General features: G+C 36.2%; 1 protein-coding gene across 8 annotated transcripts in view; it reads left to right on the top strand.

Moving 5' to 3' along the window:
* Window positions 1-13,268, top strand: part of Nak (Numb-associated kinase) — a 264,091-nt gene that overhangs the window by 202,564 nt on the left and 48,259 nt on the right. For 6 of the 8 annotated variants that reach the window (XM_076183446.1, XM_076183436.1, XM_076183397.1 and 3 more), the window contains one exon: window positions 9,699-9,785. The exons of the other annotated variants lie outside the window; for them this stretch is intronic. In XM_076183446.1, the coding sequence (XP_076039561.1) occupies window positions 9,699-9,785 (87 nt within the window). The remainder of the gene's footprint in view (window positions 1-9,698; window positions 9,786-13,268) is intronic. 8 annotated transcript variants of the gene reach the window in all.

Raw genomic sequence — 13,268 nt, 5'->3', positions numbered from 1 at the left:
TCCAAATTCCATTATACAACACTTTTTTGTATTGAACTCCATCTCCCACTTCCTACTCCATTCTTGTACTTTATTTAGATCTCTCTGTAGTGATTCACAATCTTCTTCAGTTTTCACTCTTTTCAGTAATTTTGCATCATCTGCAAAGAAGCTCATATAGCTTTCAATTCCTTCATCCATATCATTAATATATATAGCAAACATTATTGGGGCCAGAACTGTTCCCTGCGGGACACCGCTTATTACTTCATTCCATTTTGAGTGCTGATCTCTTATCACTACTCTCATTTTTCTTTCTTGCAAAAAGTCTTCCATCCAATTTAGCAATTTACCTTGTATTCCTCCTTCATATTCTAATTTCTTAAGCAACTTCTTATGTGGTACTTTGTCAAAAGCTTTTTTTAGGTCTAGAAATGCACAATCAGCCCATCCATCTCTTTCTTGTATTATATCTATTAGCCTTGAATAGAAACATATTAAATTGGTGACGCATGATCGTCCTTGTCTGAATCCAAATTGCCTTGGATTTAGTACGTTGTTTTTTTCCAAGTATTTTACCCATCTACTTTTGATAATTCTTTCACATATTTTTGCTATTGTACTTGTTAGAGAGACTGGTCTATAATTGGTAGGTTCTTCTTTATTTCCTCCTTTATATATAGGTACTATATTTGCTTTTTTCCAATCTTCTGGAACTTTTCCTTCTTTTAAGGAACTGCTTATTATGCTATGTATTTTGTCTGCCAGTTCATTCCTGCATTCTTTCAGAATCCAGTTTGCTATTTCATCTGGCCCATGCGATTTTCTGACATCAAAATTACCCAAGTGTGTCAATATTTCATTCTTTGTTACTTCTATTTCTTCCATAGGGGGGACTTTTTCCTTCCACTCAATCTCTTCAGGTTGTATATTTTCCCTTGTAAACACTGATTTAAAATGTTTGTTCATAATTTCTGCCATTTCCATTTCCTCATTGTATTCAACTCCTCCTTGTCTTAATTTCTCTAAGTCTTGTTTGTTTTTCAGTTTATTGTTTACAAATCTGTAGAATAGTTTTGGTTGATCTTTACACTTTTCTATAACATCTTTTTCATATTTTCTTTTTTCCTCTCTGCACTTTTGTACATATTCATTTCTATAACCAGTATATATTTTCCATTTTTCAGGTCTTCTGTCTTTTTTCCATCTGTTCCAGGCTTTGTCTCTTTTGTCCTTTAACTCCCTACAACTTTTGTTGTACCAGCATTTTACATATTCTTTTTCTTGTTTTTGTCTTGGGACATACTTTTCCACTCCTTTTTTGTAAATTTTTGTCAAAATATTCCATTTCTCTTCCACTGTTGTTTCTTCTTTGTATATTTCTTCCCAGTTTTCTTGTTGGAAGAATTCTCTTATTTTATCAAAGTTTGTTTTTTCATACATCATTCTTCCTTTTCTATATTGTTCATTTCTTTTCATATATTTTTCTTCATTAAGTTCCAGTTCAATCAATATGTGGTCACTTTTACCTATTGGTGTTTTATATTCAATCTTGTCCACTATTCTAGGTTCAGATGTAATTATTAAGTCTAGCCTCGATGGTTCTTCTTCATTTCTATACCTAGTGTTCTCTTGTATCCATTGTGTCATTGAATGGTCAGTAATCATCTCAAGTAGAGCATTTCCCCATGAGTCATCACCACTCTTTACTGTCATTTCTTCCCAGCAGATTTCTTTGCAATTAAAGTCGCCCATCATAACTATTCTTCCTCCGTCTTCCATTATTTTAGTTAATGCTATCTTTGTGTCCTCTAACATACTTTTATGTTCACTCTCCTCCCATGAGGCTGTTTTCGGAGGCACATAATTGATCACAAATTTTCTGCTCTTCTTATCTCGGTCTTCCACTTCTATCATAATCATCTCTACTGTATTCTTTCCATATATGACACCTTTCACGTTTATATCCTTCTTAGTCAGGAACATAACTCCACCCCCTTGTTTTTTCTCTCTGTTTCTAATCCAATAATTGTATGTATCATGTCCTACACTGTTGGGTGGTAGTGGGCCTTTTAATTTTGTTTCTACAATTCCCATTATGTCCGGTTCTTTTTCTTTCAAATAATCATTCAGTTCATTCAATCCTGTTATCAATCCATCTATATTTGTGTAAGACACCCTTAGTTTTCTGCCACTTCCATTGTATTCTCTGTTTCCCTTATGTTTTTCTTTAGTATGTCGAACTGCTTTATTTTCATGTTCACTACTCTCCAATAGAATCTCTCTTTCTCTGACTCCGTTCTTTCCTCGTTTTTTGCCTTAGCTTCAATTCTTTTCTGCTTTTCTGCCTCTCTTTCCTCCTTATTCATTTCTCTTTTTATCCATACCTTTTTATATTGATCATTTGTTGCTAGTTTCCCTGTCTTGGATAGAATTTTCTCTGCTGTTGTTTGTGACCTGAATTTAATCTTAATTGGTCTGGTCTTATCTGTACTATATTTTCCGAGTCTGAATTTTTCCTCAATTTCCTTTATAATTTCTGGTTCATCTTCCTGGACTAATTTTAATAAACTGCTTACTCTTTCATTTTCCTCCTTGATTCTTGCGGTTCTATCTGGGTTATGTTTCTCTTCCATTCCTAATATAATTATACATTTCTTTTTGTCAGCTAATTCTCTTACTATATTCTCCTTCTGTCTCATCACTTTAATAACTGAGTCTTCATTATGTTCTTTCAATTGCTGTTTGACTATGTCAGTGAATGAAACCTTATTCCCTTCTTGAGTTATTCTCCAATTTTTAGCTTCTGTAGCTATTTTCTCTCTGTTTTCATTACTATTCTTCTTCAATTTCTCATTCTCCTCCTTTACATTTCCTAACTGTCTTTTTAGGTCCTCTATTTCTTCAGTTAAGTTTCTGTTAGCCTTCTCTAGTTGTTCCAACCTTTCAATTCTTTGGAAAATGGAGTCTACGTTACCTAACTTACGCTCCAAGTCCTCGATCACCTTATCAACTCTCTCCTCTAGTCTTATCAGTCGGGGGGGGGGGGGGTTGTGTCCCCCCCACCCACTTTAAATCCCTGGAACATATTCTCGTCACTTTCTTCTGTATTGCTCCTCTCTATACTTCTAATCTTTACATTTTTATTAGACATGTCATCCTCACTCAGTCGTTTGTTTACCTTCCGCTTGTCTGGCTGGGCCAAGTCTACTCCCTCCTCATTTCCTTCCATTTCCCTCAGTAATCCCTCCCCTTTTCCTCTTTCCCTACTTTCCCACTACTCCACGAGCAATTTCCCCCCCACCCTGCAAAAACACTAGGCACTTCTCTTTGCGTTGGGATCCACAGACTTCAGTTTTCTTCAGAACGTCATCCAAGCCGTCCATTCGCTGAAGTGTGTGTGTGTGTGTGTATTTAACTAGTTGTACCTAGTTGTATCTTACGGGAAGGGGAGCTATGCTCGTGGTGTCCCGTCTTTATATCTCATGTATTGTTTTTGCACACACTACATTCTCATCTAACTTGTTCCAAATGTCTATTACTCTGTGAGGAAAGCTATTCTTTTTCAGATCTCTTCTATAGCTGTCTTTCTTGATTTTCTTTCCATGTCCTCTTATATTTCTTTCATCCCATTTTATTAGATCCTCTCTATCAATAATTTCTATGCCTTTCATGATATTGTAAATAGTTATCAAATCTCCTCTCTTCTTTGCTCTAGTGTCTGTAGCTCAAGTTTTGCTAATCTCTCTTCATATGATAGTTTTGAGAGTGTTGATGCCAATTTTGTAATTGCTCTTTGTATTCTTTCAAGTTTTGTTATACATTTGTTTTTTTGTATTTGGTGACCACATCGTTGCTGCATATTCCAATCTTGGTCTTATCAAAGTGATTAATATTTTCTTCACCATTTCTTCATCCAGGTATGTAAATGCCACTTTGATTGTTCTTATTAAATTATAAGTTTCTCCAAAAATCTTGTTTATATGTTCCTAGGTGACATATTATTCATAATAATGACTCCCAGGTCCTTCTCATTTTCTACTTTTTTTATTCCTTCTCCCAATGTATATGATCCTTCTATTCTTTTTTTGCTTTCTCCAAATTCCATTATACTACATTTTTTGGTATTGAACTCCGTCTCCCTCTTCCTACTCCATTCCCATACTTTATTGAGATCACACTGCAGTGACTCAGAATCTTGTACAATCTTCCTTTATTCATATCATTAATATATATAGCAAACATTATTGGGGCTAGAACTGTTCCTTGTGGAACTCCACTAATCAATTCATCCCAATTAGAGTGTCTCTTATCACCACTCATTTTTCTTTCATGCAAGAAGTCTTCCACCCGCTTCAGCAGTTTCCCCTGTATTCCTCCCACAGTTTCTAATTTCTTTAGCAATTTATTATGTGGCACCTTATCAAAAGCCTTTTTCAGGTCTAGAAATGCACAATCAGCCCATCCATCTTTTTATTGTATTAAATCTATTAGACTTGAATAGAAACACATTAAGTTTGTGATGCATGATCATCCTTGTCTAAATCCAAATTGCCTTGGATTTAGTATGTTGTTTTTTCCAAATGCCTTACCCATCTAATTTTGATCATTCTTTCACAAATTTTAGCTATTGTACTTGTAAGAGATACTGGTCCATAGTTAGTAGGGTCTTCCTTGTTTCCCCCTTTATATATTGGTACTATATTTGCTCATTTCCAATCTTCTGGAACTTTTTCTTCTTTCAACAAACTGCTCATTAGACTATGTATTTTGTCTGTTAGTTTATTCCTGTATTCTCTCAAAATCCAGTTTGCCATTTCATCTGGTCCATGCAATTTTCTGACATCGAGATTACTCAAGTAATTCATTATTTCTTTCCTTGTTACTACTATCTCTTTCATACATACATACATACATACATATACCAAGGCTTTTTTCCCCTTACAAGGGGGGTAGCCAAAAAGAAAAAGGCATAAAATCATTCCCACCAATTCCATCCCTGAATACACTCCACACCCCTCCACCCTCCCTCTTATCTTAGCACCTCCTGAATGACGGGTCATCCCTGCACCTTGTCCACTGCCCTGGGTCAGAAGCAGTGTCGCAAGACACAGCACATCCACAGCAAGGCCGCTTCATTTAATCGGCGACCCCCCCTCTCCGTCCCCCCATTGCATAAAATGAGAGGACGGGGAGAAATCCCTTCGGGCTGTGTCAAATTTTGCTCACACATACCTCACCCCCTCATCCACCCGCCCATTCCAACTCATGCAATCACAACATCATCCATATACAACCATTCTCCATTCACCCCTGTCTTCTGTCCTCTCCCGTCCTTCCTCAACAGACATTCCCCTCTTCCCCAAAGCCCCCTTCACCCCATCCATCCACCTCATCCTAGGACGTCCCCTCATGTTCACTCCCTCCACATCTGGGGTATTGGCTGCTTGTTATTGTGGCAAAGTAGCATGCAGTTAATACTTTAGGGTCTATATGGGGCACCCCTACGGACCAGAGCCATACATCATTTTGTCTATGATAGAGGAAAACTCTGTTCATAGAGAAATGATGACTTTTATACTACGACTGTCCCTCCGTTATGCTGTCCTCCAACCCCTTGTTGCTGTCCTGTACCATTTCTCTGAGTATTCCTTTTCTGTGATGGGGGAAAAGAATACTGCCACCAAGTATTCCCACTTGGATCGTAAGAGACGAGAAGAAAGGGATGGGGATTAGGACTAGGCATCCTTCTCCTTGTAGCCCCACAGAAAAAAAAAAAAAAAAAAAAAAAAAAAATAATAATAATAATAATAATAATAATAATCTCTTTCATAGGGGGGGACTTTCTCCTCCCACTTGACATCTCTTAAGTTGTATGTTCTCCCTTGTAATCACTGATTTAAAATGCTTGTTCATAATTTCTACGATTTCTATTTCCTCTGTGTATTCAACTCCTTGTCATAGTGTCTCTAATTCTTGTTTGTTTTTAAATTTGTTGTTTACAAATCATAAAATAGTTTTGGTTGATTGTTACATTTTTCTATGACATCTTTTTCGTATTTTCTCTTTTCATCTCTGCACACTTGTACATGTTGATTTCTATAACTAGTATATATTTTCCATTTTTCAGGTCTTTTGTCTTTTTTTCCACTTTATCCAAGCTTTATCCCTTTTGTCTTTTAAATCCCTACATCTTTCATTGTACCAACACCTTACATATCCATTTTCTTGTTTTTGTCTTGTAACATACTTTTCCACTCCTTTATGATTTTTTGTCAAAATATTCCATTTCTCTTCTACTGTTGTTTCCTCCTTGTGTATCCTTTCCCAGTCTGCTTTTTGAAAGAATTCTCTTGTTTTATCAAAATTTATTTTTCCATACATCATTCTTCCCTTTCTATGTTGTTCTTTTTTTCATGTATTTTTCCTCATTTAGTTCCAGTTCAACCAATATGTGGTCACTTACTTATTGGTGTCTTATATCACACATCCTCACTCTTTGGCAGTCTGCAGTCTACTGACAGTTTCTGCAGGCTGGAATACATTCACATATGTGCATTAGGGTCACCCACGTGCATGCATCAAACCATGTCTCTCTAGCTTCATTTGTTTATGCATGAAAAATTATGGATTGACACTTTTTGAATAGACCTCATATCAACATCCAAGATATTCCAGGAGTTGATGCATCTATATTGTAATTTGTGTTTCTTGACATCCTGTCAACATATCTTTTTCAGTTTGTTCCCATGGTCTTGAGACCATCTCTCCCAGACCAAAATTTTCTTTGTTTTATCTACAGTAAACCCCCAATATAACGGATCTTGATATACCAGGTATCAGATATAACAGACAAAAAGTCTGACTAGACAAACCCTCACTATAATGGATTTTCATCCGTTATAGTGAGGGATCCTCAGCTATAACAGATCTTTGTATATAACAATAGACCCCTGTAATTTCTAATCCTACCAATTTCTAATACCTGACAAACTTTAGAATATAACGGATCTGTCCGGTATTTGCATCGGATATAACAGATCCTCAGTTATAGCGGATCTTTGGATTTAATGACAGATCCCTGTCCCCATATCGTTCATTATATTGAGGGTTTACTGTATTCCCTTTAATGGCCTGAACACTTCTATCAAGTTATCTCTCTCTTTCAATTATGGCAAGTCAAATGTTTTTGTTTATCATACATTTTATCTGCAAGACTGTGAACCACTTTGTATTCTTTGTATTCTTTCAGTCTTGTCTATACTCTTCACTGTATGCAGAGACACCAGCACTACATATTCTGATTTTCAGGCATCCTGATTTTTTTTTTTCATTATCATTAACATTATTTTTATCATTGTTGTTATCATCATCATTATCAAGTGAGTGCAAAAACAATTATTATGTCATGAAAAGCTACTTCTATGTTCATTAGTAGTTTGAATGTTTTACCCACAAATTTACTGATATGTGGGAGCACAGATGAGTATCTGTTTGTGGTGGTCTTGTAAGATAAACACTACAGCTGCTCATTTTTAAAACCTGTCTACACCTTTACCTCCTTCAGGAGGTGCAGCCCTGAGAGGCTGACATTCAGTCTCTGGAATGAAGCCAAGATCTGTCTTATCAATTTCAACTGTGTTTCTTTCACCTTGTCACACATAGCTTACAACCAACAATTTTCCCCTTCCTTCTACTACCTTCAGCTGGTGACATAGAAACAGTCTCGCACTAATACAACACAGACAAGAATCCAAAATTTCTTCTCAGAGAGATCATTGGAAGGACCCAAGGGCTGTTGCCAGCCACCATGGGGCTGCATATTTTACACTTTATGAATTTTTCTCCAGCTGTTATACCTAATTTTGAATTTGCTTATGGATTTAGTTTAGGCTATTTCTATGGTCAGAAGTGTATAGGTAACTGGGAATTGCCATCTAGTGACTCTGAACTTTCAAAAGTGGCCAGAAAGTGCTAGAAATAGAACCAATAAATGAAATATAAGAAAAATAATATATACATACCAAAGGCTCTTTTCCCCTTATAGAGGGGATGACCATACACATTAAGACTTGTTATGCCTCTCCCATCTCAGCATCTTGTGGATAAAGACACAATACTTCCAAAGCAGGGCCCAATAGCCAGAGCTGATTTAATGTTGCTGTTTCTTTATATGATGACTCCCTTCCTCATTCACTTAGAAAATTATTTATTGAATAGACAAGAATATTACTTCATGCTTTTTAGTCCCTCAACAATCTCCTATTCACTCTTATCATTTGCGCTCAGTCCTCCCTGCTTCACAAACATTCCTCATATATTCAAAAGCCCATTCACCCTATCTGTCCACCTCATTCTTGTTCTTCATCTCAAGATTTGTTGTACACATTCTTTTTCAGTATTTCCTTATTCTGTCCATATGCTTACACCACCTCAGCACTCTTTGATCTATCCAGTCTGACAGCTCTCTGACACCAATCTCTGCCCCATCTCCACATTTGTCACTATCCATCCATGTAAAATAGACTGTGTTCTTCAAACACTTTATCTCAAATATATTTAGGCTCTTTTCTGCCTGAAATTCCAAAATATTAAAAGAAATGAACAAGAATACATATCACAAAGCAACTGGAATAAAAGAAAATCTGTAGTGTTGCTGAAATAGGTTTAATCTTGATATTTTTAGTATGACAAGTGCAATAAATTACCTCTCCTATGTCTTGATGCCTAATAGAAATTCCTTATTTTAGACTTGTGATTTTAATTTTCAGCTATTCCAAGAGTTGATATATGTATATGGTAAACTTACCTTATTTTTTATCATTATTATTACTAGGAATGTGATTAAAGCTGATAAGGTATCAGGGATAGGTGAGTGTCATGGAGAAACATTTATAGTGGATTGGCTAGTGAATTTAATGCATGCCTAAGGGAGGAAAATGTGCCAGTAGCCTGGAAGAATGTATATGTAGTTTCACCTCACAAAAGGAAATGGGGCAAATAGAATATAGTAACTGAAATGATCAGTCATTTACGTGTGGTTGGAAATGCATATATGAGAATATTGATTTAAGAGAATTAGGAGGGTAACAGAGGGAGAAATTGGGGAAGAACTGGGTTTAGAAAAGGAAAAGGGTGTGGAATAATTTTTACCAGTATGGCAAGTATGTAAGAAGTTTATGACAAAAGGTAATGCTGTCTTTTAGACTTATTGATTTGGAGAAGGCCCATGACATACAGATTGATGGCTGAAATGAAAGAGGTCTTGGATTGAAGGGAAATGTCTGTCAAGTAGGGAAGGGAGAGAACATGAGATAAGTGTGAGTGGAGAGTGGTTGTTGTAAATGGATGATAAGTTGATATGCCATGAAAGGATTTCTTCTCATCTGATATGTAAATTCTTGAGTGGATGACAGGGAGGGTCATCATATAATGAAGTCATGGGGCTAAACAGCCTCATATGTTGGGTCTTGCTGTGGAGTTGCTATGTCTTGCTTTGCTTCTGATATGATCAGTGGGGAGAGGACAGAGATGACCCTTTATTCACAAGAAGCTAAGATAAAAGGTAGAGATGGGTGTGGGATGGATGAAAGGTGGATGTTTGCTTTAGCTGGGCTACCTCCCTTAGAACCAGAAAAGGACCTTTTGGCAAATGTATGTATATGTATATTGTTATTCTTAATTTTTTATCTCGTGACTTCTTGACTCTCTTGTTCCAGACCAAGAGATCTCTGTCAGTTTATCTGTCCCCCTTGATGACCTGAATACTGCTGTCAAGTCACCTCTTTCTCTTCCTTTCAATGATGGTAGGTTCACTGTTTAAGTCTTACTTCATACATTTTATCTGCAAGGCAGGGAACCATTTTAGTTGCTGTCCTTAGTATTCTTTCATTGTTAATATCCTTTACATTATAAGGTCACACCACCACATTATATTTCAGCTCAAGGGATATCAGGCATTGTATGACACACACACGCACACACACACACAGACCTTGGAGTAATAATCAGCAAAGACATGACACCAGACAATCATGTCAATAAAATAGTCTGAGAAACCTTCAACCTATTAAGATCAATGAAAGTGGCATTTGACTGCTTGGATGAGGAAATGATTAAAAAAATATTACACTAATAAGACCAAAACTGGAGTACGCAGCAACAGTATGGACACCCAGTACTAAAAAAGAATATAAAGAAATTAGAAAGAACACAAAGAGCAACAACAAAGTTGGCACCAACTCTCACCAAATTAACATAATGAACAAAAATTTTCCAAATTGGAAGTACAAATTCTGGAACAAAGAATAGAAAGAGATCTGCTGACTATTTATAGAATCATGAAAGGAATGGAAATCTTAGATAGGAATGATTTACTAAAATGGGACAATGGAAAAACAAGAGGATACAAAAAGAAGCTCAAAAGGGATAACTATAGAAGAGATCTGAAAAAAATAGCTTCCCACATAGAGTACTGGATACCTGGAATAATGCAGATAAAGAAACAGTGTGTGCAAACACTATTCAAGATTTTAAGAAAAAACTTGATGCTGAAAGATACAAAGTCGGGTCACCATGAGCATAGCTTCCTTCCCATATAATGCAAGTAGGTAAATACAACTGCAGTGATTTTTCCACTGCTTCTCTTTTTCTGCATGAGGGGATGGAGAGGTAGTCACTGATTAAATGAAGTGGCCATGCTGTGGATGTGCTGTGTCTTGCTACATTGCCTATGACCCAGGGCAGTGGGAAAGATGCAGGGATGACCTGTCATCCAGGAGGAGCCAAGATAAGAGGGAGGTGAATGGGAGTGGAGTATGTGGGAATGAAATTGGTGGGAGTGGATTTTATGTCTTTGTAAAGGGGAAAAAGCCATTGGTATATATATATATATATATGTATATATATATATATATATATATATATATATATATATATATATATATATATATATATATATATATAATATGAAATATTACTTTTTTCCATCATCATCTCATCTATACAGTGGAAAGCAAATTTTATATTAGGAAAATGTATTTTTTCCACAGTTCTATTGATATGTTTGTCAAAGTGACAAAGTATCTGGGACCAAGACTCCCAGATTTTTTTCTTTTTTTGCAATGTAATTGAATAATTTCAAAACGAGTTGGGGTCATACTGAGCTTTTATCCATTTGAGTACTTTGTATTTATTTGCATTAATGTTCATTTTCCTTGCTTTACTCCATGCAGATATATTATTTAGGGCTTAAAACAATTTTCAATCATCATCTTTTATTCTCATGATTTTTGCATCTGCAAACAGGTTAGTGTAACTTGTCAAACTTTCCATTATTTTATTTTATCTATGTACCAAGAGCTTTTTCTTCCTGCTAAGGGAGGTAACCAAGTCAAAGGCACATAACTACTCCCACCCTGTTCACACCCATCCACCACCCTTTCCCACATCTCATCTTAGCTCCTCATGGATGACAGGTCATCCCTGTATCCTGCCCACTGCCCTGGGTCAGAAGCAATGTGGCAAGTCACAGTACATCCATAGCAAGGCTGCTTCATTTGATTGGTGACCCCCCTCTCTGCCCCCCCCCCCCCATGCAGAAAAAAAGAACCAGATAGAAATCCCTTTGGGCTACATCAAGATATCATTCACACATAAGCACCCCTTACCCCCCCCCATCCCCTGCCCCTCCCCCTCCCTTCCTTGCATAACAGTATTATCTATACACACTCTCCACTCTTCTCTATCTGCTTTCTCCCTTCCTTGCTTCTGATTTTGATTCAGTTAACATGAAAAACTCCTCCCTATCAGGAGGCTAGGATGGTGCCCTTTACAGAGGACTTTGTAGCATGGAATTTAATGAACTATCCTTGGCCCAACTTGCTCATGGCAGGATTTGAATTGACATTGACTACTGGTAATCTATTGATGGTCTTTCTTAACACATACCCATTTTCAATATTTTAAATTTTTGGCTTAAAAAAAAATTTCCACACTTGGATGTCATTAGCATGGTCAGGAATCAGATCAGGTCACTTACAAGCATGAGGTCAACAGCCTGGTCTGCAATTTGGATGAAATGTACAGTAACCTAATAGCTTTAATTCTAAATGCACAAAATAAATTCATTCCTCTCAAGTTAATACAGAAGAATAGTAATATTCCCAAATGGATGATGGACAGGCTGAAATAAGAGGTCAGAATGAAAAGAGGACTTTATGCAAGAATAAAAAATGGGGAAACACACCTTAGATCCAAATATAGCAATATGGCTAGACTGGTTAAAAAGAACACATACACAGCGAAACATGACTGAAATTAAGGTTGCCAGAGAAGCTAGATCCAACCCAAAAACCTTCTTTCATCTCTACAGAGCAAAAAATAAGGAAAGGGTAGGCCCAATTGAAAATGTCTTGATAGAATCTGAGGAAAAAATGAGCGAGGCGTTTAACAGATATTTTCTCTCGGTGTTTACTAGGGAGAGGTTAGATAAAGTACCTGACTATGATCTGATTTTCAGTGGGGATGAAGAAAATAGACTATCAAAGATCAGCATTAGTAAGGTAGAAGTAGTCAAACGATTGAAAGACTTAAAGCTACAAAATCCTTGGAACCAGACAAAATTTTTCCGAGAGTGCTTAAAGAGTGTAAATTTGAAATCTGCATACAGTTAACAGAAATATTTAACAAGTTGATAGACCCTGTTTTTGTGCCTATTGCTTGGGGACAGGCAAACTTTGTTCCTGTTTTTTAAAAGGGAGACAAATCGTCTATATGCAATGACAGTCCAATCAGTTTGACATCAGTTATAGGTAAAATGCTTGAATCAATAATAGTTAATAGACTTGGAGATCACATCAAGAGACATAATTTGATTTGTGACTCACAGCATGGTTTCTCCAAGGGTAAGTCATATGTGACTAATCTTTTATCTTTTTACACTAATGTATATAAGGCGTCAGATAACAATCATAGTTACTGTGTTTTTTACCTTGACTTAAGCAAAGTCACAAAAGGATTACAAAGGGGGAGCATGCCGACAGGAGACCTTTTGGTCCATATCTGGGTCGGATGCAAAAAAAAAAAAAATCATAATAATGATAAATAGATAAATAAATACTATAATGTAAATAATAAATAAAATATATAAATACATAGGTATAGTTAAATAATAAACAAACAGGTAAAAATAGATAATAATAAATTGACATATAACTAATAATAAATGAGAAGCAAATAAACAAACAGACAAATGATAACAAAACAAATAAACAAATAATATAAAATAA

This window comes from Oratosquilla oratoria, chromosome 1 (assembly GCF_046742065.1).
Source record: "Oratosquilla oratoria isolate Oo_2021 chromosome 1, ASM4674206v1, whole genome shotgun sequence".
In the NCBI taxonomy this organism is placed as follows: Eukaryota; Metazoa; Arthropoda; class Malacostraca; order Stomatopoda; family Squillidae; genus Oratosquilla; species Oratosquilla oratoria.
Note: the sequence above shows the minus strand (reverse complement) of the source record. Positions and strands in the feature narration are given on the sequence as shown.